Source organism: Alligator mississippiensis, chromosome 11 (genome assembly GCF_030867095.1).
Source record: "Alligator mississippiensis isolate rAllMis1 chromosome 11, rAllMis1, whole genome shotgun sequence".
Classification (NCBI taxonomy): domain Eukaryota; kingdom Metazoa; phylum Chordata; order Crocodylia; family Alligatoridae; genus Alligator; species Alligator mississippiensis.
The window spans coordinates 24,547,644-24,574,973 of record NC_081834.1 but is presented as its reverse complement, the minus strand read 5'-3'; the positions used below and the strand labels follow the sequence as shown (position 1 = coordinate 24,574,973).

The following is a 27,330-nucleotide window of genomic DNA, read 5'->3' as shown; positions in this document are numbered from 1 at the left end:
CAACAGCAGATGGAACAGAATGGACTAGAACTACTCTAAAATGTAACAGCCTACTTGAATAAACATTTTTGGTTTTGAAATATTAAGTACAAAGTCAGAGTTCTCTTTCTCTTTGTCTCTTTTCAGCCTATAAATATGTGTAGTTATTTTTTCAAACACTTCCAAATGAACACCTGTTCCATCATTCAAATCTCATTACTTAAATTAGGCAACATATTTCTACACTCAAGAGTTCAAACTTTTATGGATGACAAAGTTAGTTTGACCCCAGTGTTGGTTTGGCTCTCCTCAAAGGCATTAAAGGGAAGATTTTAAATTCAAATAACTGTTAGGTCCCATTTACCTTCAGTGAGACTTAATCATTAAAAATCTACCACTAAGTGTCATTAATCTTTCAACCTGCAGATCCATTGTAAAGGGAAGCAGATGTTCAAAAGACTGGCAGTGGCCATAATTATTTTGCCTCAGTTAAATTTAAAAAAAAAAAGGATTGGGTGTTTGATTGTATTTTGCGTTCTTCAGTCCCTTTGTGAGGGAGTCACAATATAAGCAAAAATTTAGTTCTGATGTAACCTTTCTAACCAGAAGTACAGTGCTACAGATGCATATAACATAGACAAGTATTTACAGTCTAAGTAATCACCTATTCACTTTGTCACACACAGTTAACCAGCCCCTTCCCCTATAATCTTAAATACTCACAAATGAAATTTTTCATCCCATACTGGATTCAAGTTTCCAAAAATTGTTTTAGTTCTCCGTTTGGTTTTGCCAACCTGCACAGTGACGTATGGATCGCTTGAGCCCGTTTTGTCCTTAGCTTGTAAACCCTGAGCACAAACCACTGCAACAGAGAGCAAAAAACATGTTTTACCTTTTTTTTTCATGAGGAAATTCACAAGATAGTGACCAAACAAAACCAAACCCCCCTGCATCTGAATTCTTGAAAAGTTAATGGGAAACCAAAAGGAACGCTGAAGAGAATACCAATTTAATACCTTTTAGCAGTAGACCTGTTGCAGAAATTACTGGATGGTTTTTTTAGTCTGTGCTGTGCAGCAGATTAGATTACCATAATAGTCACTTCTAGCCATGTAATCTAGGAATCTAACTAATGCAGGGGTGGGCAGTTATTTCAGCTGGCGGGACACAATGATTTTTGGTGAGCTGTTAAGGGCTGCGCACAGAAAATCTTTCAGAAGTTATCATTTTAACAAATTATAGATTAAAAAACCCCAAATCACATACTTAAATCAAACATCTAGTATAACATATTTTGACTTTATTTAAAAAAATAGTTTTTATCCTCATTTATGGTTTTTTTGAGTAGTGTATATAAGGGTAATTGCATAAGTGCTCAAAATAAAATCTAACTCTTGTATATTGTGTGTTTGTGGGGTGGGGTGTGTGCATGGGGGGGAAGTGTACAGGGTGTAGGGTAGGTGTGTGTGAGGGTGTGTGTGTGTGAGGAAGTATGGGTGTATGGGTGTGTGTGGGGGAAGTTGCCCATGCGTTAGGTCCTGGGAACCAGCTGGGGATGGAGGGAGAGAGAGAGGTTGGGGCATGTGCAGTACAGCTTGCCTGGGCAGTGCGGTGCAGGTATGGTCTGCCCCCACCCCTATCTGGTGTGCAGCTGCCCCTATGGCAATCTGCATGGGGCCAAGCCCTGCCTGCACCCACTTGGAGCAGCCCACGCCATGCTCCCACCCACACCCACCCCGTATCACCTCAGCCAACACTCACAGCTTCCCTAAGGGGCTGCCTTCCATCCACCTGGCTGCCCCTAAGTGGCTGCTCATTTGGCCAGGTGGCTGAGTGGGTGGAAGATGGCTGGGAATTGAAGCCCTGTGCTGGGGCAGGAGCCACCCAGCTACAGCTTCCCCCCCAGCCTGGCTGGGCATATGGTGCCAAGCATGAATTGCCATGGCCACCACCACTTCCCTGCACTACCTGCTTCCCAGAGCCAAGCAGTACCCAGGTGGCTACAGCAGCAGAAGCAGCTCCACTGGAAAGCTGTGTATGCTGGCCAAAGCTGGTGGTGGGGTGGTGCTATGGGTGGGCATAGGGTGGGTGCAGGTGACAGTGTGGTGTGGGCTGCACTGGTTGGGAGCAGGCAATGCTCAGCCCCATGCAGAGTGCTGCAGGGACAGCAGCAGGCTGGATAAAAACCAATTGGGCCAAATCCAGGCCACAGGCCATATTTTGCCCACCCCTGGGCTAATGGGAAATAATTTAAAGATTTAATTTAGAATTAATACACTAAATACAATAAACATTTATTCTTCCATGGCTACCTGAGATTCCCCTTGAAAGATGTGTTTTTGTTAGAATAGTAAAGCAGTGCAGTATTCCAGTGTAATTCAATTCAGATTCTCATGACTTTCTATACAGCAGAAAAGGTTTCCAACACCTGCATAATTTTTGTAGCAAAAGCCATGGTCATGAATTTTGGAACTAAATCTGGATATTCTGAATGGATAATTCACACCATCATTCCTTTGCATCATGTTGGAGAAGAAAAATCAATATTTTCAGGAAGCCTATGCTCATGTACCAGCCAAAACTGTAGAAAATGAAGGCATTTAGAGAGATATGCTATTACTGTTATTAGCCATGTAAATATTTGTCAGTATTTATGATGGCTAATGTATATACATTCTACACATAAATACATGTATGAGGCCTTGCTTTTCCATCATAAATCACAACATGAGAATTCTCTCAGGAGAATGCAAAACTGTCAAATTACAGTCCACCAAACCCAGAATAACCTGCAGCTAAAAAACTTGTCGTAGCTGCTAACAACTGCAAAGATCTGTTTTATTATTTTGTACATATTATTTAAAATGTCTCTGTGGTAGCATTTAGTTAACATTTCCCACTGTCAATCATGTGGGATAATGAAGCTTGCTCACTACATGCACAAAAAAGTGACTATATAAAAATGGCAGATTCCTACTCAGCAGATCTGCTCCCTGTGTGTGTGTTCAGAATCACATCTGCTGACTTTAGTGAAAAAAGTAAGTTTTCATTACTTTCTACCCCTGTCAGCCCTGCAGAACAACAGAGCTCTGAGAACTTGATTCTCTTTTGCTTTGCACTTCATTATTAATAGAAGGAGAGATTTTCAAAGGCATATATAGCAAGAAGGTACCCAATTCCCACTGACTTTCAATGAGAGAGAGGTGCCAAACTGCCATTTCAGCTTTAAAGATGTCCTCCAGAATTGGGCTGGGGCCAAGCCACCCTAGTTTAGCTTTCACTTACCGTAGGATAATTGCAAGTATACAAACAGTTACTATTTATCAGTTGTTCCACAGTAAACACCTGCCCTGCTGTTAAATCACTTTAATGTCTATGCAGTCAGTTCCAATTGGTGCCCGCTTCTGAGCTCTGACATACCTGTGCAGTTGAAGTCAGTGTACAATTTAGGGCATAGACTGAGGAAAAAGGAAGAAGGATTTTGCCCGAAGAATTGTTTTTTCTGATGCTAATGCAAGAGCCACAATGAACTCTCCTAGACTGAAATCAGACTCACTTTGTTAAGAACTGACAGTAAGAGAAAAAGAAAACAACCATTCATCTTCCTACTTGCAAACTGAATGTATTTGGGATGGAAATAACTGAGGCACAATACACATGGAATTATACAATGCCATTTTCTAAAGCAATTTTTCAGACTGGAACCATATTTTAAAGGGGCATACACTGCTGGCACTTTCTGTGCTGTGAAAAATCCAGAGGGGTGATGATACATTGTCTATGGAACTGCTGTTGTGCTGCTTCTGCTCAAAAGCCACATATAGGACTCCAAAAGTCTTACCGTGTGTGATGTGACAGGTGCATGGGGGCCTGGCAAGGGAAAACCAGGTCAAAAGGAGAATACCAAACAAGGCTCCATTTTTACAGAATGAAATGAGGACAACTGAAGCTGGGAAAGAGATAGCCAGAGTTCTGTGGCCTGGGATTAATGCTAAATAAACTTCTTGCAAGAAAGTGTCCAGTGAATTATATTGTAGAAGCACTGAGAGTAGTTGAAATACAGACTCCATGAAGGCTAAATGTTTTCCCTTCCCTTTATAAGGGTAGCATGTGGATTTGTTCTTTGCACTTTGCAGAAGAGGAAAGGAAGTATTGTTTATGTACAGGGCCTGGGAACCAAGAGACTTGGAGTCTTTTCCCAGCCTTGTCCAAGGCCAAGCTAATTCATTTGTTTCACCAGAGAAGTGGGTTAATAATACCTTCTTGTTTGCTGTCATCTCATTTGCATTAATGTTGCAAAACACTTGGAGAACTTAACTAAAAGGTGCTGCACAAGCATTGTTTGTACAGCCTGAATAGGTCTTGCTCCATGTCTGGGGTTCTGAAATGCTACGACGAGGGTTGCCAGCTCTGTTTGAATCTATTCTGAGAGGTTTCTGGAATGCCAATGTGCAACATGTATGTAGCTGTGTGCTTGTGTATATCAGTTATGGATTACGGTGCAAAGACTTCACATCAGGATGGCAAATGCACATTACTATTACATATAAAAACCCACTGGACTACTGTATAAATCAGATTCAATATTTAATATTTATTTTAATGAATGCCCTGTTCATTTATCTCCTGGGTAACTCTCAGTAGTCTCCTGGAGATTTAGATCTAATTCCTGGAGACTCCAGGGCAATCCTGAAGGGTTGTCAACCCTACCTGCAATGCTGCCATCAGCAGTGATGAGGACTGGGCATTACTTGGCTGACATTGTTATTACTGTTACCCTTCCAGCATTTAAAATGTATGGTGTGCACTTCTGTAGCTTGGATTCAGTGCTGCAGCTGTCTGTTTCACTTCAGTCTTAAGCCTTCAGCAGAAACAAGATACCTAAACAAAAAAAAGATTGTGCTTCCCTCCAGCTTACTGCTCCTCTTCCTGCTTTCCTCTACTGGTTCCTGTTTATTTCCTACATTCACTTCCCAGAAAAGCCTTGTAACCTCAATCTCACTTTTCACCACAGCAACATCCTACTGCTGCCTTCTGACACCAGCCCACCAAGTTCTTCCATTAATTCCAGTGGGGTGTGGATCAGGTGCCTATTTAAGGGATTTGACCTCTCTCCTGTAGGCAGATATGATTAGATTCGAGCAAGCTTCATAGTCCCTTAGAATCATAGAATCATAGACTGGTGTCATCTGCAAACTTGCTGAGGGTGCACTCTATACCATCATGCAAGTCGTTGATGAAGACATTGAACAAAACTGTCCCCAGGACCGACCCCTGGGGCACTCCACTTGATACCAGGTGCCAACTAGACATCGAGCCATTGACTACTACCCTCTGAGCCTGATTCTCCAGTCAGTTTTCTATCCACTTTACAGTCAATTCATCCAACTTGTACTTCCTTATCTTGCCTGCAAGAATGTTGTTGGAGGCCATATCAAAAGCCTTACTAAAATCAAAGTATACCATATCCACTGATCTCCCCATGTCCACAGAGCCAGTGGTCAGGCATCACTTGCCCCTGGTGAATCCATGCTGACTGTTCCTAATCCCCTTCTTCTCCACCAAGTGCTTAGAAATGGACTCCTTGAAGATCTGTTCCTTTCACATGTTCACATGTTTCTAAATGAGGGAAGGACGCATAAGAAAATAATCTTTTTCTCTGACCTGGGTCAGGGCACTGATTCCCAGATGAAGGAACTATATCTTTGTCTGTGATCCTGTATCGTTAAAGTCAACAGGAGTTTTTCCACTGCTGTCACCGAGTAGGATCAAGCTATTAATGCCAGAACTAGTTTTGTACCATCTGGTACTGTGATTTTTGCATCAATCATCTTATTTTACCCATCAGGTAAAGTATGACTGCATTCACATATTTACTCAGTAACATGTTATAATAATGTAGGCTGGGCTGTTCATTTAATTCACTGAAAAGACCATTAACGAGGACATTCTTGCACATCTTAGCACTATGCATGGATTTCCTACCCTGCAGAAATGCATGAAATGGCTGGGATGATTGAAATGCACTTCAAACTACATTAGGAAAATGTAGCTTGGTGTACACAAAGAACACAGAACAAAATTAAGCACATGAGTTTGCAAGCTGCTATCAGGAAAAAAAACAAATATATAATTCTACGCATGTTTCTTAAATATGCATTAATACTTAATAGAATGCAAAACATTTGTTTCATTTATTTTATTTATAAGTGGGTGGTAAATGCTAGAATGCTAGAAAGAGCTAAAAATGTATTTTCTGATGCCCAGTGATAGGAATGTGGAAATCCTAAAGGGGAATGGGTTACATAATTCACATTTAATGTGGGAATATGGATAACTACTTTTAATGCCACTAAAACTAGATTAAGCTTAATTTACATGTTGATTTGGATCAAATTCATTACCCTTTAAAGTTTCACATCACTGGCTTCTAGCTCTTCTGACTTGTACTTCAATCCTTATTTTTTCCTTTATTTTCATATGCAAGGAGGTTATTTGTGCAATCAGCTGAAAATTTCATTGTATAGGAGGTTTCCTGTGCTGATATCAATTCAGCAACATAAATGTATAAAGCAGTAAGATCTTGGTTCTTGAACTATAACAGGAAATCTTTGTGAGCAGTTGGCCAAATGCAAAGATTAAGAACAGTTGGCAGCAACAGTGAGCAGATGTGCTTAATGCACAGGTCTCCCTGAGTGAACACCATTTAACTGGAACACATACTTACTCAAGCAGCACAAATGAATGGGGACTTTCAAATCGAAGGGGATTGGAATTGCTCGCTGAGGTGTTTTTAGTATTTTAGTCATTAAAAACCCATCAAAGAGATCATCAACTAGAACTCTTGAAATTGATCAACATTGGCAAAAAACTTATCTTGAACATAAAAGGTGCTGGTTGGAGGCAGAACAGGTGAAAATAAGCCATTTAGAAAGCAGGATGGTTCTTATGTCAGGAATGATATATACACTTAGTTTACTGTCAGGATTTTTTCTGCCTATTGCCAGTTAATATACGACTGAATCCATCAGTTAAGAATACTGCACAGAGAAAATTTAACATACAATTTCAACTTAGACACAATAAAACCTAATTTAGGGCAATTGGACTAGAGAAGAAAAAGCTTGCTTCAAGTACATAGAAAATTTCAGTGTGAAATTCCCCTGGAATTATCTCACCTGTGATGGTTATTTTGGCTGACCACTTGGATGTCCCATCCAACACACTTTGTTTGGCTGCTTTTGTGTATTGTACAAAGTCTTCTTTGGAAATCTGGAACATTTCCTGGATCACTTCAAATACTTCTGGTCTGTTTCTCTCTCTGATCTTCATTCTTTCTTTCATAGCACTAATAATATTCTGGGTTTTATCTTCTGCACCATGTTTTGAACTCTTCTCAGCAGCTCCTGGGGGAAAAATGCAATCAGTGAAAACACATGAAGACATTATATTAAACAGGACAAACACAGGGATGTTATATTAAATGAGACTGTATGATCATGTTTGGATTTTTCTACTATATCCTTACAGAGGTGTCAAACTCACCAGGACCCCAAGGCTGGGTCTGGACCATGGCGCTCCTTGACGGCCAGATCCAGACTGAGCAGTGGTGGGGTAAACAGCATCAGGAAGCTAAGAGTGTCACTTGCCCCTCTAGGAACCCCGCAGGCCAGATGACACAACCATGAGCAGTATTGGGTTGCTCTACCCAATACTATGTACAATAATGGAGTATAGGCTCTTCCCAAATTTACAAACAAGAAGCAAAAGTACCATTACACAAGAGAAATGGAATTTTGGAATCGGTTTTGCTGGTCAGGCCTATTGTTACACTCTTACTTGAATTATACGGAGCTTCATGTTATGGACTGTTCGTCAAAGCAGCTGTTGCAATTCAGTAGTACTCTTAATAACCATGTGCGTGTTGAATTGATACACAATTATTTAAAGATCCTATGGCTTAAAGGAGACCTATATTACTTACCTGGATGACACTAACATTGTTATAATGCTCTTGTTAATCCACAGGGCGGGGAGGGGCTGTTTTTTTGTTTTTATAAACTTTGGTGAGCAATATTTAAATGTATATCTTACATCCCTCAGATTGTCTATTGCTTTAGGATTAGTAGGATGGATTTGTGTTTTACTTACAGGATTATAGGATTATAGGAAATTAGGGCTGGAAGAGACCTGATGAGATCATCTAATCCAGCCCCCTGTTCAGGGCAGGATTATCCACGACTAAACCATCCCAGCCAAGTGTATGTCTAACCTGCTCTTGAAAATCTCCAAGAATGGAGATATTATAACTTCCTAGGTAGCCTGTTCCAATGTGAAACTGCCCTTATAGTGATAAAGATCTTTCTAATCTCAAACCTAAATTGCAGTTTGAGGCTATTATTGCTTTGCGGTCTACAGCCACACAGAAAAGACTATCTCTATCCCCAAACTAGACACAATACTCCGGGTGAGGCCTCACCAGTACCAAACAGAGCAGAAGAATTACTTCCTTTGATTTGAAACAGACTTTCCAGCTAATACAACTCAGTTTGCAATTAGTTATTTTTGCAATAAGAGCACACTGTTGCCTCATATTCAGCTAATGGCCCACTGTAACCCAAAGTCTCTCTCTACAAGACTGCAGCCTAGCCAATTAGCAATTATTCTATCCCACTTTGTACTTCTCCTTACTGAATTACATCTGATCAATTTTGTATCACTCCTCCAGTTTTTCCAGGTAATTCTGGAATATAGTCAGTCCTACCCTCCAGAGCATCTGCAACTCCAACTGACTTGGCGTCATCTGGAAATTATAAAGTCAATCCCCTTGTTCAAACAATTATGAAGATGCTAAACAATACCTGACCCAGGATGGCCCCTTGAGAGCCCCACTAAGCATTGAGTCACTGGTGACTACTCCTTGAGCATGATGGTCCAACTATTTATTCACCTTATAGCACTTCCACCTAACCTGTACTACTTTAGCTTATTGATGAGATGTTGTGGGAGACTGTATCTAAAGTAAAGATATGTCTTATCCACTGCTCTCTCCCCATCCACAGAGCCTGTCACTTTATCATAGAAAGAAATCAAGTTATTCAGGCATGACTTGCTCTGGGTGAATCCATGCTGGCTGTTCCTAACTACCTTGTTTTCCTCTAGGTGCTTCAAAATGGATTCCTTGAGGACCTGCTCCATGATCTTTCCAGGTATTGAGGTGAGACTGATTGGTCCTTAAGGCCCCAGATCCTCCTTCTTCCCTTTCTTAAAGATGGGCACGATATTTCGCCTTTTCCAATCAAACTTCAAACTGTTGCACATGGATTTTTAAAATTTAAAAATATTTGTGCTTAAAATGTTTGACAACACCAGGGCTCATTCCTGCACATAGTTAAAGACATGAGTAACTTATCCCAGATGATCAGGCCCACAGACCGCAATGGAACATCTCAGCAAAGGAAGTACTGTACACAAGAGTTTGTAGGTCTTGGCCATGTACTTTCCCCTGTGTCATAAATTAGCTAAATTTTAAAAATGTGAGCATAATAATTGTTGAGTTTTAGACCCACTACTACTCTCCCTTTCTGAGCACTAAATACAAAAGCATTTATATCTCTTTCCTTTTTCAAACTGTTCCTCAGAGTTTAATTAAAAACCTACCTGCTGGGTGGACTGATAAAAGAAGTCATAAGCAAGTCTGTAATGAATGGGAAACCATGAATTTAAAGATATGGGCTATTTGGTGCATTAAAGTTGTCAAATACTAGCCAACTTCCTACTCCCCACACCCCTACCCAGAATGTTATATGTTGCTTGCAATATATTACAGAAATTAAGGAAATTTCTTCCAAGAGTTACTAGGAAATTTGGCAAGGAATCCTGCCTCTAGGAAACAGAAGATAACTTACTTAAAAAAAATCAAGGGACCACCTTATAATTTAACATTAAACTCAGAATGAGCCAGGTACCTCAGGCAGACCAGAACCTTTTGGGTGTGAAAAGTGTGAATTTGAAGATGAGGATGGAAACATTCAACATGCATGGTCAAAGCTATGCTAGAAACAGTCGGCTCCTACATACACATATGTGGAGCTTGCTCCAACATGCTGGAAATCGTCAGAGCAGACTTGATTAATCAAGTCTGTGCTCCAGCAGCCTTCTGTATCACATGCATCAGTGTCGCCGTGCACCTCCATGCTGAAAAAAGGATGGAGAGGTGCTTTGAAATAAAACACGTTTGATGAGCTTTACTTCAAAGTGCCCCGCTGCCATTTTTTCAGGTTGGGGATTTGTGGCAACACTGATACATGTGACATGCAGACGCTTTTTATTAGCACAGTTGGCTAATTAAAGTACCCAGCGCTGCATCCCACAACATGTGTAAAAATGCACAGTGAGTGTAGAGAAGTGAGGCTGCTGAGATTACTGAGCAGGACACCTCACCTGTGCACATGATAAATAGAGACTGGCATGCAAGGCAAGATGACAGACCAAAACAAAGAAGATGTTATAAACAACATACCAATGATGTGATGGAAACTTCATTTGTTTTTACAACCAGTCTGAAAAATAGGTACAACTGATTTTTTATTTTTAATATTAAAACAGAATAGGTCCAGTTCTGCACTACTCATTTCTTTCTCTGGCAAAATTTGGGATATAGAGGATACAGACAGATGAACAAACTATGTGGCGTTAAAGGGGCAGAAGAAACTTCTGATGAGTCATTTGTTCTGTGGTAACTGTTTCATGCATTGGCTGTAACTTGCAGCTGAATGATAGCTAAAATGGGACACTTTAGCCCTGAATGAAAGCAGACTAAGGGCACCTATACACGAATGCAGAGGCTGCTCCTATGTGCTGGAATTCCAGTGTGTTGGAGCAGACTTGATTAATTGGGTCTGCTGGAGAGTGACAATTGCCGTGCTCCAGTGGCCTCCTGTGTCTCAAGTATCAGCATCCCCACACTTAAAAATGACAGTGGGGGCACTTGAATTAAAGCTCATCAAACAAGCTTGAGTTCAAGTGCCCCCACTGGCATTTTTAAGTGTGGTGATGCTGATACAGAAGATGCAGTGGCACTTTAATTAGAGCAGCAATCGGAGCTGCTCTAACTAAAGCGCCTACCCCCACCCCAACCCCTAGAGCGCTTGTAAAAATACCCTAAGTTTCTGCATTTTATCTTCTACTTAATGCAGGATAGAATTCATTATACAAAGCAGCTACCTCAAAGTAGATGGTGTGTGGTAAATGGCCCTCTGATTTAACTTGCTGTTATTTGTTTCATAGATTCATAGATGCTCGGGTCGAAAGGGACCTCACCAGATCATTGAGTCTGACCCCCTGCCTAGGCAGGAAAGAGTGCTGGGGTCAGATGATCCCAGCCAGATGCTAATCCAGCCTCTTCTGAAAGACCCCCAAGGTAGGGGAGAGCACCACCTCCCTTGGAAGCCCATTCCAAATTTTGGCCACCTTTACCGTGAACTTTTTCTTGATATCTAGCCTAAATCTGCTTTCTGTCAGTTTGTGACCATTGTTCCTTGTTACCCTAAGAGGCGCACTGGTGAACAGAGCATCTCTGATCCCTTGCTGCATCCCCCTAGTGAATTTGTAGGTGGCCATAAGATCACCTTTCAGCCTTCTCTTGCAGAGGCTGGAGAGGTCCAGGTCCCTCAGTCTCTCCTCAGAAGGCTTGTCCTGTAAGTCCCTGACCATACAAGTGGCCCTCCTCTGGACCTTCTCGAGTCTATCAACATCCTTCTTGAAGTACGGTGCCCAAAACTGGATGCAGTACTCCACCGGTGGTCAGACCAATGCTACATAAAGGGGAAGTATCACCTCCTTGAATCTATTTGTCATGCATCTGCTGATGCATGATAAAGTGTGGTTAGCTTTGCTGATGATTTGGTCACACTGACGACTCACGTTCATCTTGGAGTCCACTATGACTCCAAGATCCCTTTCTGTTTCTGTGCTGCTGAGAGGGTCACTTCCCAGCCAGTAGGTATGCTGGATATTTTTGTACCCTAGGTGCAGCACTCTGCACTTGTCCTTGGAGTACTGCATCGTATTGTGTTCTGCCCACTTTTCTAACCTGTCCAGGTCTGCCATATCCTTACTCAACACCCTGATGAAGAATGCCTTGCATTTGAAAGCTTTTCTAACTTTATCCCAACCATGCAGTTGGTCCAATAAAAGATATCACCCACATTAATCTTTGCCTTTGACTACAGCGAAAGACTTGCTTGTGTTAGGATTACATAATTTGATTTTGGATGTACATTTGTCTTTTGACATCAATCCTGGTGTACATTTAAAATGTTGCTATCTCTATTATCCACATGAGATACATGTCTTGTTTTCATGAGGGTCCCAGGAGCCCATTCCATCTTACAAAAACAAGCTTCAGTATAATACCTAATACAATACAGCATGATGCAGAAATATGTGTGTAAAGCTGCTTACAAGAATGAACAACCAGTTTTTCAGGTATATTTATACTGACAAGGCTGCTTAAAATAAGGGATTAACAGTTTTTTTCCAAACCAGAAAATGTTGGTGCCTGTTTAATGAAGCAAGTAATTTGTTCAAGCTTTTTATAGTCAAAGCCCACAAACTCCTCTTCCATAGGCAGTCTTGAAGTACTTTGAAATTAATACAGTGGTAGAGCAAGGAGAAGAATTGTTGTCTATAGTGGATAAAGGATCATGTAATAAATTGGATGAGCCAAACTTTGAACCTATTTTAAAGAATGTGCCAAATCAACCTGCTTATTTTGTGTTGATATTAGGGCTGCGCAAAATATCAAGGGGTGTTTTGTTTCAAAGCTGTTTGAGCTCGAAACAGCAAAATCAAAATAAAACAAAAGGCTTCAAAACAGCTTCAAAATGAAATGAGAGCACTCAAAATGTTGGAAGTTTTGAAACATTTTAAGTTTCAAACCACCCCAGTGGCGGGAGGCGGGGGAGAGCCAGGGCTGTGCTCTGAGCGTCTCCACCAGCCCCATGGAGCTGAGCCTGGTGGTGGGAGGTAGTGGAGAGCCAGTGGCGGAACTGGTTGGAGCGCAGCCATGTCCAGTGGCTCTCCCCTGCCTCCCAATGTCAGGCTCTGTGGGGCTGGCAGAGCCACTCAGAGTGCAGCCCTGGCACTCCTCCGTGTCCCACCGGGCTGAGACCAGCCCGGTGGCGGGTGGTGGCAGGAGAGCCAGTGGCAGAGCTGGTCCAAGAGCAGCTCTGACTCCAAGTGCAGCCCTGGCCAGTGGCTCTCTGCTGCCTTCCACCATCAGACTTGGCTCCATGGGGCTGGTGGAGCTGCTCGGAGTTCAGCCCAGCGGTGGGAGGCACGGAAGAGCCAGGACTGCACTCGAAGCAGTTCTGCCAGCCCCACTGACCTCAACCTGCCCTCCCAGTGCTACTGGACTCCTCCTGGGGGTATGGGCCCCAAGATCTGTGTGCGGGATGACAGGAAGCTGCTGCTGCTGGCAAGTGACACGAGTTTTGCTTTTAGTGGTTTGAGGTGCAGTTTCTAATAAAACCTTTCACCTATTTCCTTGAAACTTGGCAGGCATCATGCCCTCAGAAGGGGCTACCATCCCTGCTATTGTCATCTGAATCATGCAAGAAATGACAAAGGTATAGGCATTTTCATGATTCCCCATAATAGCCTATGGGTGAAATGTCGAAACATCAAAACAGTTTCAATGAAACAAAATGGAACAGTGCTTTGAAATGAAACAAAATGACAAAATGAAACACTGTCCTTTTGAAATGGTGAAACAGAAGTCAAAATGAAATGGTGCTGTTTCACACAGCCCTAGTCGATACCCACCACACAACAGCATATGCTATTCTTAAAACAGGGAGTTCTCAATTTTCAGCTGTGCTCTGGGCATGCCTGGGGAAATTGTTTGCAGCTCCCTGATTCATGGGTTTAGTTTAGAAGAGACCTGTAAATTATTCTCAGTTGGCAATGGCACTGCCACTCACTCCTTCTTGCAACTTCTTTCAATTTCACACTGTTCTGTTAAATCCCCATAGAATGCCAGTCACACAAAAATCAGTTAATATTGATTCTACCACTGTGGGAGGAAGGTAGGGGGAGGAGAGGAGAAGACTTGCCCATTTCGCACTTGGCTGCACAAAAATATTGAGGTCTAAAAAGTTCTTATTAGAAGTATAGTGGAAGCCCTCAAAAATGCCTGTGTTAAAAATACACTATTCCTGTTTGTAAGAGTAAGCACTGTATGTAACTGTTGTTGGAAATATATCCTACATAACAAAGAGGGAGCCAAGGTAGATCCTTGGTTTCATTGAGAAGTTTTGCGTGGCAAAAATCAAAGACAAAGACAATGGTTTGTAGCTGCCTTGTGCTTGCTTTGGTATTCTGATCATAGTGAACAGGTCTTCTGGACACCTAACCTGGCCTTCTGCCATGAGATGCTCCTTTAGTATCTACTGTAACAGAGACATCGTAAGGATCATGATTATTAACAGCAGTAGAGCAGTTTACATTGCTAAAGTGCTAGGCTAATTAGATAATGTTTGCCCTTCTCAAACATTTTCCTGAGAGGTACAAAGAGGTACTGTGTGCATTATTGCTCTTTTTTTTTTAAATAAATGTTGAAATTAAGACAAAATGACATCAAGGAACTTGCTTAGTAGTTAGAAAGTTTCTGCTCTGTGATCCATCTGCTGGAGCACAGTCCCTCTTCCACAATACCATTGTTATTTTGTTTTGATCACATTTTTCTTTAATGCTCTCTCAGATTGCTAGACTTAAAGAAGAGACTATCAATCTATCCATCATCCTGGAAAGGTTACTCTACCAATACAGGATCTCAATGGAGTCTTATAGTGTCATTTATCCTAATCATCTTCTAGTTTGCTTTTCATTATTTTTATTGTGCCTGAAGGGTTGTAGGCACTTTACAAGAATGAGAAGAGGCTGATATATTTATAACCATATGGAAGACATAGTCTGAGCCACAGCAAAAGGCTGAAAAGGCATGGGTTGAGGAGAGATTGGAGTGCCAAACAACACAGATACTGTGACACAACAGCACAACTATTTATGGCTGCTAGATCTCGAGACAGATATAGGTCAATGACTGGAATTCCAGTAAGTAAAAAATGAGATATTCTCAGGAAAAAATAATCAAGCACACAAAAGTTAAGTGCCAAGGAAACAATATACAAGCTGGCAACACTTTAAATGATCTAAATAAATACTGGCTTTTGAGGTGCATTGACAATGTGATAAATACTGCAACTTTGACCTTACACATCTTGCCAGACATCAGAAAGCAACTTGTGGCATTTTTCATCACTGTCTGTCTTCCATTAATAAGAATAGACTTAGGCAAATCTAATAATAAATCACAGATGCATTCATAGTAGCAGCAGTATATCTCTATAGATACCCCTATTTACTTCTAGACAATCCAGATAAATTTAGACATTAAAGCATAATTTCCAAATTTTTACAGGAAAAAGCAACAAAAACTGTAATTGAATGCAGTTGTTGTTACATCCTGTGATCCTGCCAAACCATCAATAGTCCTGTCCATGCAATATCGATTAGAATAATTAAGATAACATATCAAGACAATTCCTATATAGTAAATTGTAAATTAACAATTCCTTTTTATCTGAGGGATGGATCCAAACTTGACATGACAGAAATCAATTCTGATTTAATACTGTAGCTTTTTCTACAAACTGAAACTTGCTAAAGATGAAAGGCCTAATTAACAGAGCACTGATATTTTTTAAAACCACAATCTAGAAGTAGGTTAGGATACTGTCCTAATGTCCAAAATTCATTAATGTGTCAATTATAGCTAGATTAGATGGATTGGCAGACATGGCATTAAATCTCAAATAATTTCTACTGAATGGCAATCAACACTAAAAGTATTTACATAAAATCAAACTGCAGTAGCTCAGACACCAATTCATCCCAGTAGTTAGCACAGCGTGAAAACAGTTAGAAACTAGGGCTATGCAAAATGGGCCCTATTTGATTCAGATTCAGCCTGAGTTGGGGACAGTGATTTGATTCGTTGATTTGGATCACTGTTCCTGATTCGATTCTGCTGAATCTGAGTCTGGAGCCCCCTGTGCTTCTGTGAGATGCTGCATCTCCCCCAGCACTGCAGTGTTCAGAGCCCCTGCTACCTAGAGGTATGTAGAAAAAACATTTAAAGCTGTATCTATGTCCAAATCACCGAATCTGTCTGAATCTCTCTGAATTGATTTGGAGAGATTAAAGGGTCCTCTGATTCGATTCAGATTCAGAGATTCCACCACCGAATCTGGCCGAATCTCCGCCGAATCGAATCAGGGACTGAGGCTTCACACAGCCCTATTAAAAACCCCTAAAAGTGGACCTTGGGGCAGATTCTCTGATGAATATGTGGTAATGGGTACAAAGAAATCAAAACAGGTACAGATCTGGCCCTTTCATCTTATTGGACTGCTCATTACTATGTCAATAAATGAATAACATTATTTTAAAGAGGTTGTTTTTTTTTTATATTGTTGACTGACACCATTTTATTGATGGAACTTTAACTGTTTTAAACTTGAAAGATAGAGCATCCAAATTTCAAATAAGTTGACCTCTAAATGCTATTTAGAGTACCAAAAATATAATCTGGATACCCTAAAATATTTGTGACTATATTTGAAAAACAGTCCCCTATGTGTATGAAATAGTTTTATTTATGTTTTGTATTGTAAGAGCGCATCCCTACAGGCAGGAACATGCATTCTTCTGGGGATAAACAGCAATGGCAAATAGTTTCATAGTAACAGTTATTAGGGGTTGGAAGGGACCTCAATAGATCATCAAGTTTGACCCCCAGCCCTGGGCAGCAAAGAGCGCTGCATCATATTTGTGCCACTGCTACTTGTCCCCAGGAAACATATCTGCATATGCACGCTGCACAGGGCAAGTTACCCTGGGTGGGGTAGAGGAGGCTGGGGCCAGCACCAATATCCTTACCTGTGGTTCTGGGGACCTCCCAGTGCTGCAGAGGTGTTGATCTGGGTGTGCAGAGCATGGCCAACAGCTGGAATGTGGTTCTGGCTGGTCAGGCTCTGGTTTCAGGTGGTGCATGCTACTGCCACCCCACTTTTTTTTGGCATATTTTTCTTTGACATGTGGACATCCTGATATAACCCCCCCCCCCCCCCCAGCCATGCTACTAATTGGCAGCATGGCAAATGCATGTATGTGCAGTGTGTGTGCTTTGAGGCACCACAAACTGCATGTGTGCACCTGGCTAGACACATTCTAAGTGTTCAGTTTTTCAAAACTGCCTAAGTTTTAGCTAAGTGAGAAGGGAAACTAATAAGGAAACCTCTATCTTAGACGTGCATGCCTCTGGTTTGCTTCATATTTATAAAAGGTGTTTTAGATAGTATGGTGATGGATGTGGCATACAGGCCAACAGAATATGAGCTCCCACTTTGGTGCTATGGCAAAAAATGGCTGACATTGTTTTTCAATGTATCAAACAGAACTTGGCAGGAGTTATTCCCTGGTATGTGTTACTGATGAGGCCAGTGCTGAAATACTGTATCCACTTCTTGTAAATCAGGCCTCATAATAACAATGTGAGACTAAAGGAGTTCACTTTGTTCAGTGGATTGAAGAGAAGGTTAAGAGGGATCTCAATTATAGTCTATAATGACCTACACAGACAGAAAATGTCTCAGTATTACATTTATGCAGAGTCAGAGAGGCCTTAAGAAAGGCATTACAAGAATCAAAATTTGCAAGTTGAGGGCAGTAAAGTCAAAGTAGAAATAAGAGGCAAATTTTAAATGGTTTGCAGCTATTGGAACAGGGTGCTGAGTTCTAAGTGAAAATCAACAACATTTGTGATTTTAAATCACTTTGGTGCTTTTGGGAATTCATGGACATCCAGAAGAGAGAAAAGTTTTAGGGTCTCCTATGTATATGAAATAGTTTTATCTATGGTTTGCACTGTAAGGGTGCATCCCCATGAGCAGGAACATGTGTTTCCCTGGGGAAAAATAGCAACGGCATATATTTGTGCCACTGCTACTTGTCCCCAGGGAACATACGTGCATGCATGCTCTGATGCATGGCAAGTTGCCCTGTGTGGGGTAGAGAAGGATGGGGCCAGCTTCTGGGCTGGCCTCAACAGCTTTACCCAGGGTCCTGGGGACCTCCCAGGGCTACAGAGGTGGCCACCTGGGTGCATGGAGCCTGGCTGGCAGCCAGAGTGTGGCTCTGGTCAGCCAGGATCTGGATTCAGGTGGCCCACACATTACTGGATTAATTACTTAGGTCTGTACTTGATTACCATCACAGACTAGATGACTCTGCTGATCTCAAAATCCATGAATTTATGAAAAGACAAGGATAGGTAGATTAGACGGATTGGCAGATGGTGTATTAAAAAAATAAGAACCCTGACTATTATGTTTATAATCTAATTCCAGGGGATTATGTACTGTGTAAATGTTAAAAACAAGCCTACCAAATGTTTGTACTTATGTGGCTGTGGTGTTAACATTTGTCATAGATCTATAATGCTGATAAAGTCAAGCCAAAGATTATTTTTAATCTTTAAACTCAAACTTATTTTAAATACATATAGCATGAGTAGAGTCAATGAGAAATAGAAAACAAAGTGCCTATCAGACTTGAATGGATATACATACACTAGGCATATACTGGGCCCATCAACAATTACAGATTACAATTACAATTACAGATAATAATCCAGATTCAGGGATGATAAATCACATATAAGTCATTTAAATTCTATATTAATAAATAAATGGAAAGTAGCGGAGCTGAGTAAAAGGAATGCATACACACACAAGCAGGCAACAACAGATGAATCTGCTAGGTAAAACAGCCAAAATCTATATATAAGAAAGTGCAAGTTTAAGGCATCCTCACACACACAGCTCAGGGGGTTGTTGTACATTACACTTAGTGCATTTTAACTGTACTTAAAACACTAGCATTGCATTCAAGCAGTAAACATGTCCCAAGCACATGCTAAGTGCCATCTAGTGTAGCAAAGTTAAGACTTTTCTTGTGAGGAGTATCTCCAGATCCTGCTACTTCACACATACTGAACTCACATCTGACTGTTCCAGACATAATAGGATCAGAGACTAGCGGGCTGTGGGGGGGGACTGACTATCAGCTGCTTGTCAGTCAAAGCCCCTCCATGGCACCTGAGTGAATTTAAATTTCACTGTGGTGGGGGGGCTTTGACTAACAGTTGATTGTCAGTCCCAACCCTCCCATAGTACCAGAGTCTTGAACCTGCTCTAGTGTAGTGGAGGGACTTTGACCAACAAACAGCTGACTGTCAGTCAAAGTCCCCTGAGCTGTGGTGGGAGGGTGGGGACTCTCCTGTTCTATGCCTCCACACTGGATCCTGTGTCCTGCGGCACTCTGCCTCCATGCTGTGCCCTGGGTCTTACTTAGCACAGAGGCAGGGAGGACTGTGAGACTTGGATCTCACAATTCCCTGCCTCTGTGCTGGCCCCTGGGTCTAGTCACAGAGAGAGGTAGCATGGGACCTGCTATGGAAGCAGGGAGCGCTATGGTTGGGTCCTTGGTCCCAGGTCCCCTGGTGCTCTCTGCTTCCACCAGTATTGTAGCTAAGAAGTTTGGTGCCAGGGCAAGCTCGCAGCAACAGGTCACCCTCTTCTTGTGCACAGATTTGGGGGTCACATGACCCCTGCCTGGGAGTGCATGCAGTGGTGGGAGCTGCCCTCCCTCCCACCCCTGCGCCACCCCCAAATGAGCTGCTCGCAGCTCTGTCCCACACCTCACCCTGGCTGGGCAGCACCTGTTGGTACCCCTTCGCTTTGGCGCCTGGGGCAGTCATCCTGCTTGCCCCCACCCTTGCTATGGTACTGGCCTCTAAACTGGGTCCCTGGGACCTGCTGCAGAGTCAGGGAGCAGCATGGGATTGCTCCAGTGGGTCCTTGGGCTGAGACAAAAAATCTCAGCCCTGGGACTACACTGAAATCTTGAACTGGCTCTGATGCCATCCCAGGGCAATTGGTTTATTTTTGGTCTGAGCCCTGAGACAGTATCAGAGCTGATTCAAGACTCCAGTGTGAGGTACAAACTATATCTAGCTAGTAGTAAGCATTAATGTGCAACTGCTTAGAAAGCTTTCTGAGTTGTATTAATGCTTACTACATTCTAAAGTGCTAAGTGCCCCATGTAAAAAGACCCTAAGTCTTACAAAGTACTGATAACTTGGGCCATTTGTAGGTCTGCTCACTGTTTTCTAAGATGTGTTAACTGATTCACATTACATAGTTTGAATCAAATTTCAATTCAAATTAAGGGTTAATAGATGATCAAGGTGGTTTGTCCCCTTCTTCACAGACCAGTAGTCCATGTGCTTGGGCAGGGCTGGGGGCCTAGTCAGGACACTGATACTTAGTAACAGTGACGTGTTTTTGGCACATTTGACTTTGTAAAGGTGTTACTTTGTGCCCGATATCCTCTGTTGCATTGCAAAAACTCAGTTGGGTTTCCTTTGCGGGGACTGATATTTGCAGTGCTTATCTGCATTCCTAAGGAATGCTTATCTGACTCCCTAAGGACTGTTTTTCCTAAAAGCAACCCTGTATATACAAGTTAATCAATACAGTTTAAATTGTCCAGTTTGGATTGCACTAGCATGCATTAATTTTAATCCTCATTCAACAAAGATTAGTTAATTTGGACTAGAGCCAATTTTAATTCAGACTACAGACATTCACATGTATATAGTGTTGGTTGTAGTCCAGATTAAACCTAGAAAAATGTAACATTTTTAAACAGCCTTCCAACCTAAGTGCTTAAGCAGTTTCATTGCTTTCCATATTATTTCTTACTACAGAATGGCAGCAGCTTTGTTCAATTCTTAAGCAGTTTCACAAGGAGACATCACTGTGACCACTCTTTTCCCTAAGTGGTTTCTGTTCAGAGGTACTATGGATCAAATAGGTAAGACTTTCATGAGACTGATATCTGGGGGCTGAATCTTAGACCAGTGATTTTCAATCTTTTTTATTTGCAGATCCCTAAAAAAAATTCAAATGAAGGTGCGGATGCCTTTGGATTGTAAGCATGGGTATTCACATACTTTTGATTCATCAGAGTCATCTTTTGTGGACCCATTGAACATAACCTGTGGACCTCCAGGAGTCTGTGGGCCACAGATTTAAAACCAGTGTCTTAGATCATTATTTATTTCTACTGAATTTACTTAGCTAGTGGCTGAGCAGAACTCGTTTCAGTATCAGGGCTCCTTTGAACTAAGACTCTCTCAAGGACCAGAAACCAAGCCACTAAAAATAAATTCTGTACATCTGAGAGCTTTTTCCAGGCACCCCAGGAAGCCCTCAGTCCTTACTTTAGTGATTTTCTACATGAATGGGAAAAAATAGACTTGAGCACAGGTCTCCAAAGTAGAAATGGAGTCACAAAGTTCAAGCCTGAATTCAGGTCTGAAGTTACCCAAAATTAGGTGTAATGTTGTTAGTCTACATGGAATTGTCACTGTATACTGTACAATCTCCAGTCTAGAAAGTTTTCAAGACCAGATTAGACGTAACACTCATCTGAAACGTTTTAGACAGAAATGCTCTTGCCTTGAGCAGGAGGTTGAAATAGATATCTAGTTGAGGTCCCTTCCACACTGATTTTTCTATGATAGTGCTATAGAACAGGTGAACTGTGCCAGCAAAATTAACATCTCTGTCACATTGAGCTTCCAGGATAAAAAACAGTCCTGCACTGCCATTCAGAACAGACACCAAATGGCACAACATCATAGCTGCTGGAATGACTTCATGGAAGAGAGATTTTTAGATGATGCTTGCTAAAGAGGAGGAGGGAGCTTGGCTAACAACAACTAAGAGGTTCTTCCAAGCACAGGAGGAAAGTACTGGGTCAAGAATACAGTGCAAGTAGCCATTTGACCAATAATGTCCTCTATAATATTTCATGCTGTTTAATATTAGACTGAAATATATTAATATAAACTCACTATTGCAGACAGAGAATTAAATCTAAGATTTTATTCTTAAATATGATTAAAATGTTTCTAAAATATTTGCCAGATCATGCTATCTTCACTCTGTCAGATGTAACCAGTGAGGATTTCCTGTTCCAAGGCAGAAGAAAAGCATTTAGTCACTCAGAACCCCCTCCTATCCAGAACCAGAACCCCTTCCCACCAGGGGGAAGAGAACTCTCTTAGGCCCAGGGTGCATACATGTACATCATTTGTACATCATATCTACATCATTCCCCACAGTGCTAATCATTTCCTGCCACTAATTAAATATCCTGATACTTTTCTTTGTGTTATTGCACAGCATACAGATTCTGGAATTAGTAGCAGGTTGGAAAAGCCACAGCAGAACACTATCAAACCCAGTAATAGCAAAATTTCCTGAAGAATGTATGGAAGCAGCTTCTATTAGTAAAGTCAAGTCAGTCCTGAGGCTGGTGCGACCTTTGGGGCACCTTAGATGCAGTGCCTCATTGGGGATTCTTTGGGCAAAGTGACCTGGTAGCACTCATCTCCACTCTAGGTATGGATGGCTGTTGACTCACAGGAAGCTCATCTGCCCTTTGACAGGTCTTGTTTTTAGTCCTGCTGGGTTTCCATACACCCTCCTCACCCAAGCTAGCTCAAGTGGGGGCACCAGTTTAGTTGCTCACAACCTAACCATAGAACAGACTGTACTGGTTTACATGGTACCAGACAGCAGACCAAGAGAGTACTGGCCTGATAGGCAGCTTCTACTAGATCTTCCTAAAACCATGCCAACATCCTGCAATCTGAAAACTTTGGGACCAGTGGTGCAGGGAACTGCTGGGTGCTTGGTATACAGGTCCAGGGACAACTTCTGGTTGCTGCCATGATTGTATGGCTGCCAGTAGCAGCCACTTTTTATTGCCCTTCCCCTCTCTGACCCAAACCTGGGGCAGTTCAAGGGTGCCTGTTGCCAGTACACTGCTGGCACGGCCCTTGCTATGGTATACTGTTTGGGGCTAGAACCCCAGCCCAGTCCAGAAGGAAACAAACTCCATGTCCCTTATGTAACGATGTATGTAATATCGCATGAGGGTGCCTCACAGACAGAATTTTCCTATGACTAGCTCCTGTTCTATAGATTTTTTCCTATGATATGGACCTAATAGTAATAAAGATAGAGAAAGAGGCAAACTAAGATTTGAAGAATGACAGTTCCCTGTTTCTTGGGTCCTATGCTTATATTTTAATCAGTTAATTGACAACTGACTTGCACATATCTTGCTACCAGTTGAATTACATTCTGATAGAAGCTTCTGCTCATTTTTGTGCTTGAAAATTGGTGGTGTAAGCCATGTGATTCCCACTACAGCTATCATGCCAAATAACTACAAAACTAAAAGAGGGAGAGAGATCATAGAGCTGATACACAGTGACCTTTTCAGTCTTAAAATGTTGCTGGAATTAATTGTGGCAATTAGTTAAATGACAGTAAACAGGAGCTGATTCTTGCTATATGCTAAGGAGGATGCTCTACTTTTTCTCCAGGCAGATACTGCCCAGTTAAAAAAAGTTATATATGTTCATTGGAAGACTTTACATTAAATGTTGTTGAAACTACGTGAACAACTACCTTTGGGAATATACAGGCATTTGCTGCACCTGGTTTTAATTTAAGCTGTGTGACCATAAACTGGGAGCAGCATTCCTGGCTGTTAATCAGTGCTGAGAGCTGCGCAGAAAAACTGGTGTAAGCAACTCAGGATGTGGGCAGAGGCAGGCAGTATTGGGGGGTGGGGAGTTGTGAGCCTGCAGTTTTGGAGGGGAGGGGATTTGTGGGATTGGAGGGGATGGTGGGTTTGTAGGGGGGATGGTGGGTCTGTTGTCCACCTGGGGTTGGAGGGGGATCAGGTGGGATAGAAGGAGCACATCCTCACAGCTGGGGCAAGCAGCTGGGCTCCTCCAGACCCAGGGCTGTGCTCTCAATGCATGCAAGCATATGATAGATTGGGTTAACTCATTTCCAATCTAAGTTAGCTCACCTCATGTGAACTAACCCAACCATAGTTAGGTTGATTTAAGTGTAACATCTATATGTACCCTTAGTCTACATAGTATATAGCATGATTTTAGAACACAATTTACAAGCAAACTTGCTCTTTCTGTTTAGTGAAACTACGGTAGTGGAACTACTAAGGGTCAAACACTGATGCTATTAGTATAGCTTCAACCATGATGTGGAACCAAAGTTAAATATTCTTTGATTTGCTCTGTTGCACTATGGTCCCTTTGAGTTAGAAGAGCTGACTTGTTGTGACTCTACCTGGCAAAATGGGAATCCCCAGATGGTACAGAGCTGAGAAGAAGCTCTCTGCCATTCCTCATTACAGCCCTAGAGAACATGGTTAAGAGAAGAGGCCTGGCTTGAGTACCTATCTGTTGCAACAATCCCTCAAGGATATGGCAAATGTACATAAGGTGGAGTAATGATAGTGCCTCTGTAAACTACATTAGGGACCAAAATAGCCCTGGTAGGCCCAGAAGTAAACAGTCACAAAGTTGGAAGAACCCATATTTACTTCTTGCATAGTCATTTAAACATCTGTAAAGTGAGTGCCTAGTGAGTATAAAGCACTACCAAATTAGTCTTGTTTGGTGTGGACAGAAACACCAAGAAAGGTTAGGAGAGCAGCCCAAGGGGGCCACAGTTAATTAGGTCAGAAAAGATATTAAGAAGGGAGAACTAAGGGGACAAACAGAGGGCTTAGTTCAGAGACCTAAAGTATCAGTCCCCAGTAATATCCATGAATGAAGAATGTCGCTATCTGATGAGGGCTTAGTGGCTTCTCAATCAGGAATTCCACATAGTCAGAATTCTGTGGAGTCAGAGCCTGCCACTAACTTGAAAAGTCCTCTGCAAAACATGGCTAATTTCTGGCTTCCCAGGTGGTAGTTGTCCTGTGGGATAACCTAGATTAGCAGGGGGCATTTGATTCAGCCTAATCGTGACCACAGGGTCAGATGTGAAAATCCCGGGATCTGCCAGAAAGATTGTAATAAAAGGTGATGTCCTTTAATACTGAGTAGCAGGTTTAGGCACTGTTCATTGATACTTAAGTTTTATTTGTGACGAATGGGCTGAGGCAAGTATTTGAGATGAGACTGAATGCAAACTCTGCTTTTGGGGTTCCATCCCTCACAAAGTTGAATTACTTAGCCAATAAGTGCAACCTCCTGTTTACACCATAATCTGTTGCAAGGAGTTTGGTTTCTTTACTTGGTGTATCTATGCCAATTAAATGTCCCTTTAAGTTATTAACTGAGCTCCATCTGAGCAAAGAAAGAATGGAAATTAGTGAGAAATTGAGTGACTTGATGTGGAAAAAAAATTCCCCGCTGAATGCAGTTCTTCCTTGTGATTCAAGGCTGCTGATAACCTTTTTTTCTTTTTTGGCATTACTTTAGAACAAATACATAATGTTCTGAAACTTTTAGATTGCATGACAGAGATAGAGATTATGTCCCTCACTGGATCATTACAAATAAATATTTATTTCAGAAGAGAATGCACTTGGTACAGGTATTCCATGGGGATTAAGATTTTTAAATCAATAGAAGCATCAATGCTGCTTAAAAGCCAAATGGAGTCCAAAGTCATTTTAACAGACAAAAGAGAAAGTGAGATGTAAATTACAGTACATATACAGGTGCTGTGTATAGAGGCCTTGCTGTCACCTTAAATGGATGTAATTTGTTATTTTGAAGAAGAGATACTTTTTTCTGCCTTATTTTATTTTGGTTTCTTCTTTTTTAGATTATTTTCTCCTGGGCACTGCTGTAAAAAAATAACTGCTTTAGAAAAGTAGTTCAAAATTTTAATTGCCTCTATTATTTTTGCAGGTAAATTTGAAGACCCCCCTCTACCCCTGCGTAACTGTTGTGTAACATTTATTGTGTCAGGCCACATATATTCACTAAGATTCCTTTATTTTAACCACTTCAAACAGTAGATTTTTCTCAACAGGAGAATTCCATCATTTTTGCTGCTGATGCATTCACATGTATTTATTACCATTACCCTATCTTCAGTGTAGCCATGCAAGGAGAATTGTAATGAGGTAACATGACCACAGAAAGTATATTACTGTGGCTATAATAAGTATTGGCAAAATTCATTTTATCTTTATTCTGATGCTTACCTATGTTTTGGATAACACAAACCAAACAAGGCATTATTTTATGTAGTTTGAATGATTTTTGGTGATGTTGTTTGTAGGAGAAAACAAGCATTGTGTTGGTGTCATAAGATATTAATTGCAACTAAACAGAAGGATCAGCAGAGACAAATGGCTAAGAGAGTCAAATGACCAAGACAATTTATCAACAGATACCTCATAGTTTTCTGGTCAGGTCCTAAGCTCATGTGAGACAGAACCATTCCACCAACTTCTGAACATCTGGCCCTTCATTTCAGTTGGCCTCTATCAGCATATACAGTATGTCAGAAGACATGAAGCATTTAAAAAAATCAGCTGTCATGAAATACTCACTCTGCAAACAATCAGCATTTAGGAGGTCTTGGCACTTCTCATGACATTTGACACCACATTCAGTGCATCTCATGCCTTGTCTAGCTATGCCCCAAAGGAGACCTTCACATTCATAGCAGTATGTGGGAGTTGTAGCTGTCCACACTTCAAAGTTGTGAGGAGTGGTTGATGACATTGGATAGATTAGAGCTTGTAATGTCTTTCTGAAGACGTGCATTTTCTATTGGGTGGATGAGAAAAAAAATCAGTAAGTCATTAGAGAGAAATGTTGTTTTACATGGGAGTGAACTCTGGCTAAAATATATGTTGTGAGCATTACAAACTAGGGATGTGCAAAGCTTCGGTTGCTGATTCGATTCGGCGGAGATTCGGCCTGATTTGGTGGCAGAATCTCCAAATCTGAATTGAATCAGGAGACCCTTTAATCTCTCTGAATCGAATTGGAACCCACTAAATCAATTTGGAGAGATTCGATGATTCAGACATAGACATGGCTTTAAATGTTTTTTCTACATACCTCAAGGTACCAGGCAGCTCATGAATGCTGCGATGGTGGGGCCTATGGAGCATCCCACAGGAGCATGGGATGTCCCCAACACATTTGGCAGCAGATCCAGAGGTGGATCAGAAGCCAAGGGGATCCCACCCCTCCACACCCCCCCCCCCGGCTCAGTGACTGGTACCTCCTGGGTCTGGGGGGTACCCAGGGTCCCCCCCACAGGCAGTCACCAAACCAGGGAGGGCCCAGGGGGATCC

At 41.7% G+C, this 27,330-nt stretch overlaps 1 protein-coding gene and 1 long non-coding RNA gene across 2 annotated transcripts in view; one reads left to right on the top strand and one right to left on the bottom strand.

Annotated features, from left to right (window-relative positions):
* Positions 1-27,330, bottom strand: part of UNC13C (unc-13 homolog C) — a 524,763-nt gene that overhangs the window by 328,472 nt on the left and 168,961 nt on the right. Inside the window, exons 7-9 of the mRNA XM_014606134.3 lie at positions 26,575-26,794; positions 7,161-7,388; positions 703-844 (exon numbers count right to left, since the gene is read on the bottom strand). Coding sequence (XP_014461620.1) covers positions 703-844; positions 7,161-7,388; positions 26,575-26,794 — 590 coding nt within the window. The remainder of the gene's footprint in view (positions 1-702; positions 845-7,160; positions 7,389-26,574; positions 26,795-27,330) is intronic.
* LOC109280716 (uncharacterized) overlaps positions 9,143-27,330 on the top strand; it is a 45,963-nt gene continuing 27,775 nt past the window's right edge. Inside the window, exon 1 of the long non-coding RNA XR_009455591.1 lies at positions 9,143-9,199. This is a non-coding gene — a long non-coding RNA (uncharacterized LOC109280716). The remainder of the gene's footprint in view (positions 9,200-27,330) is intronic.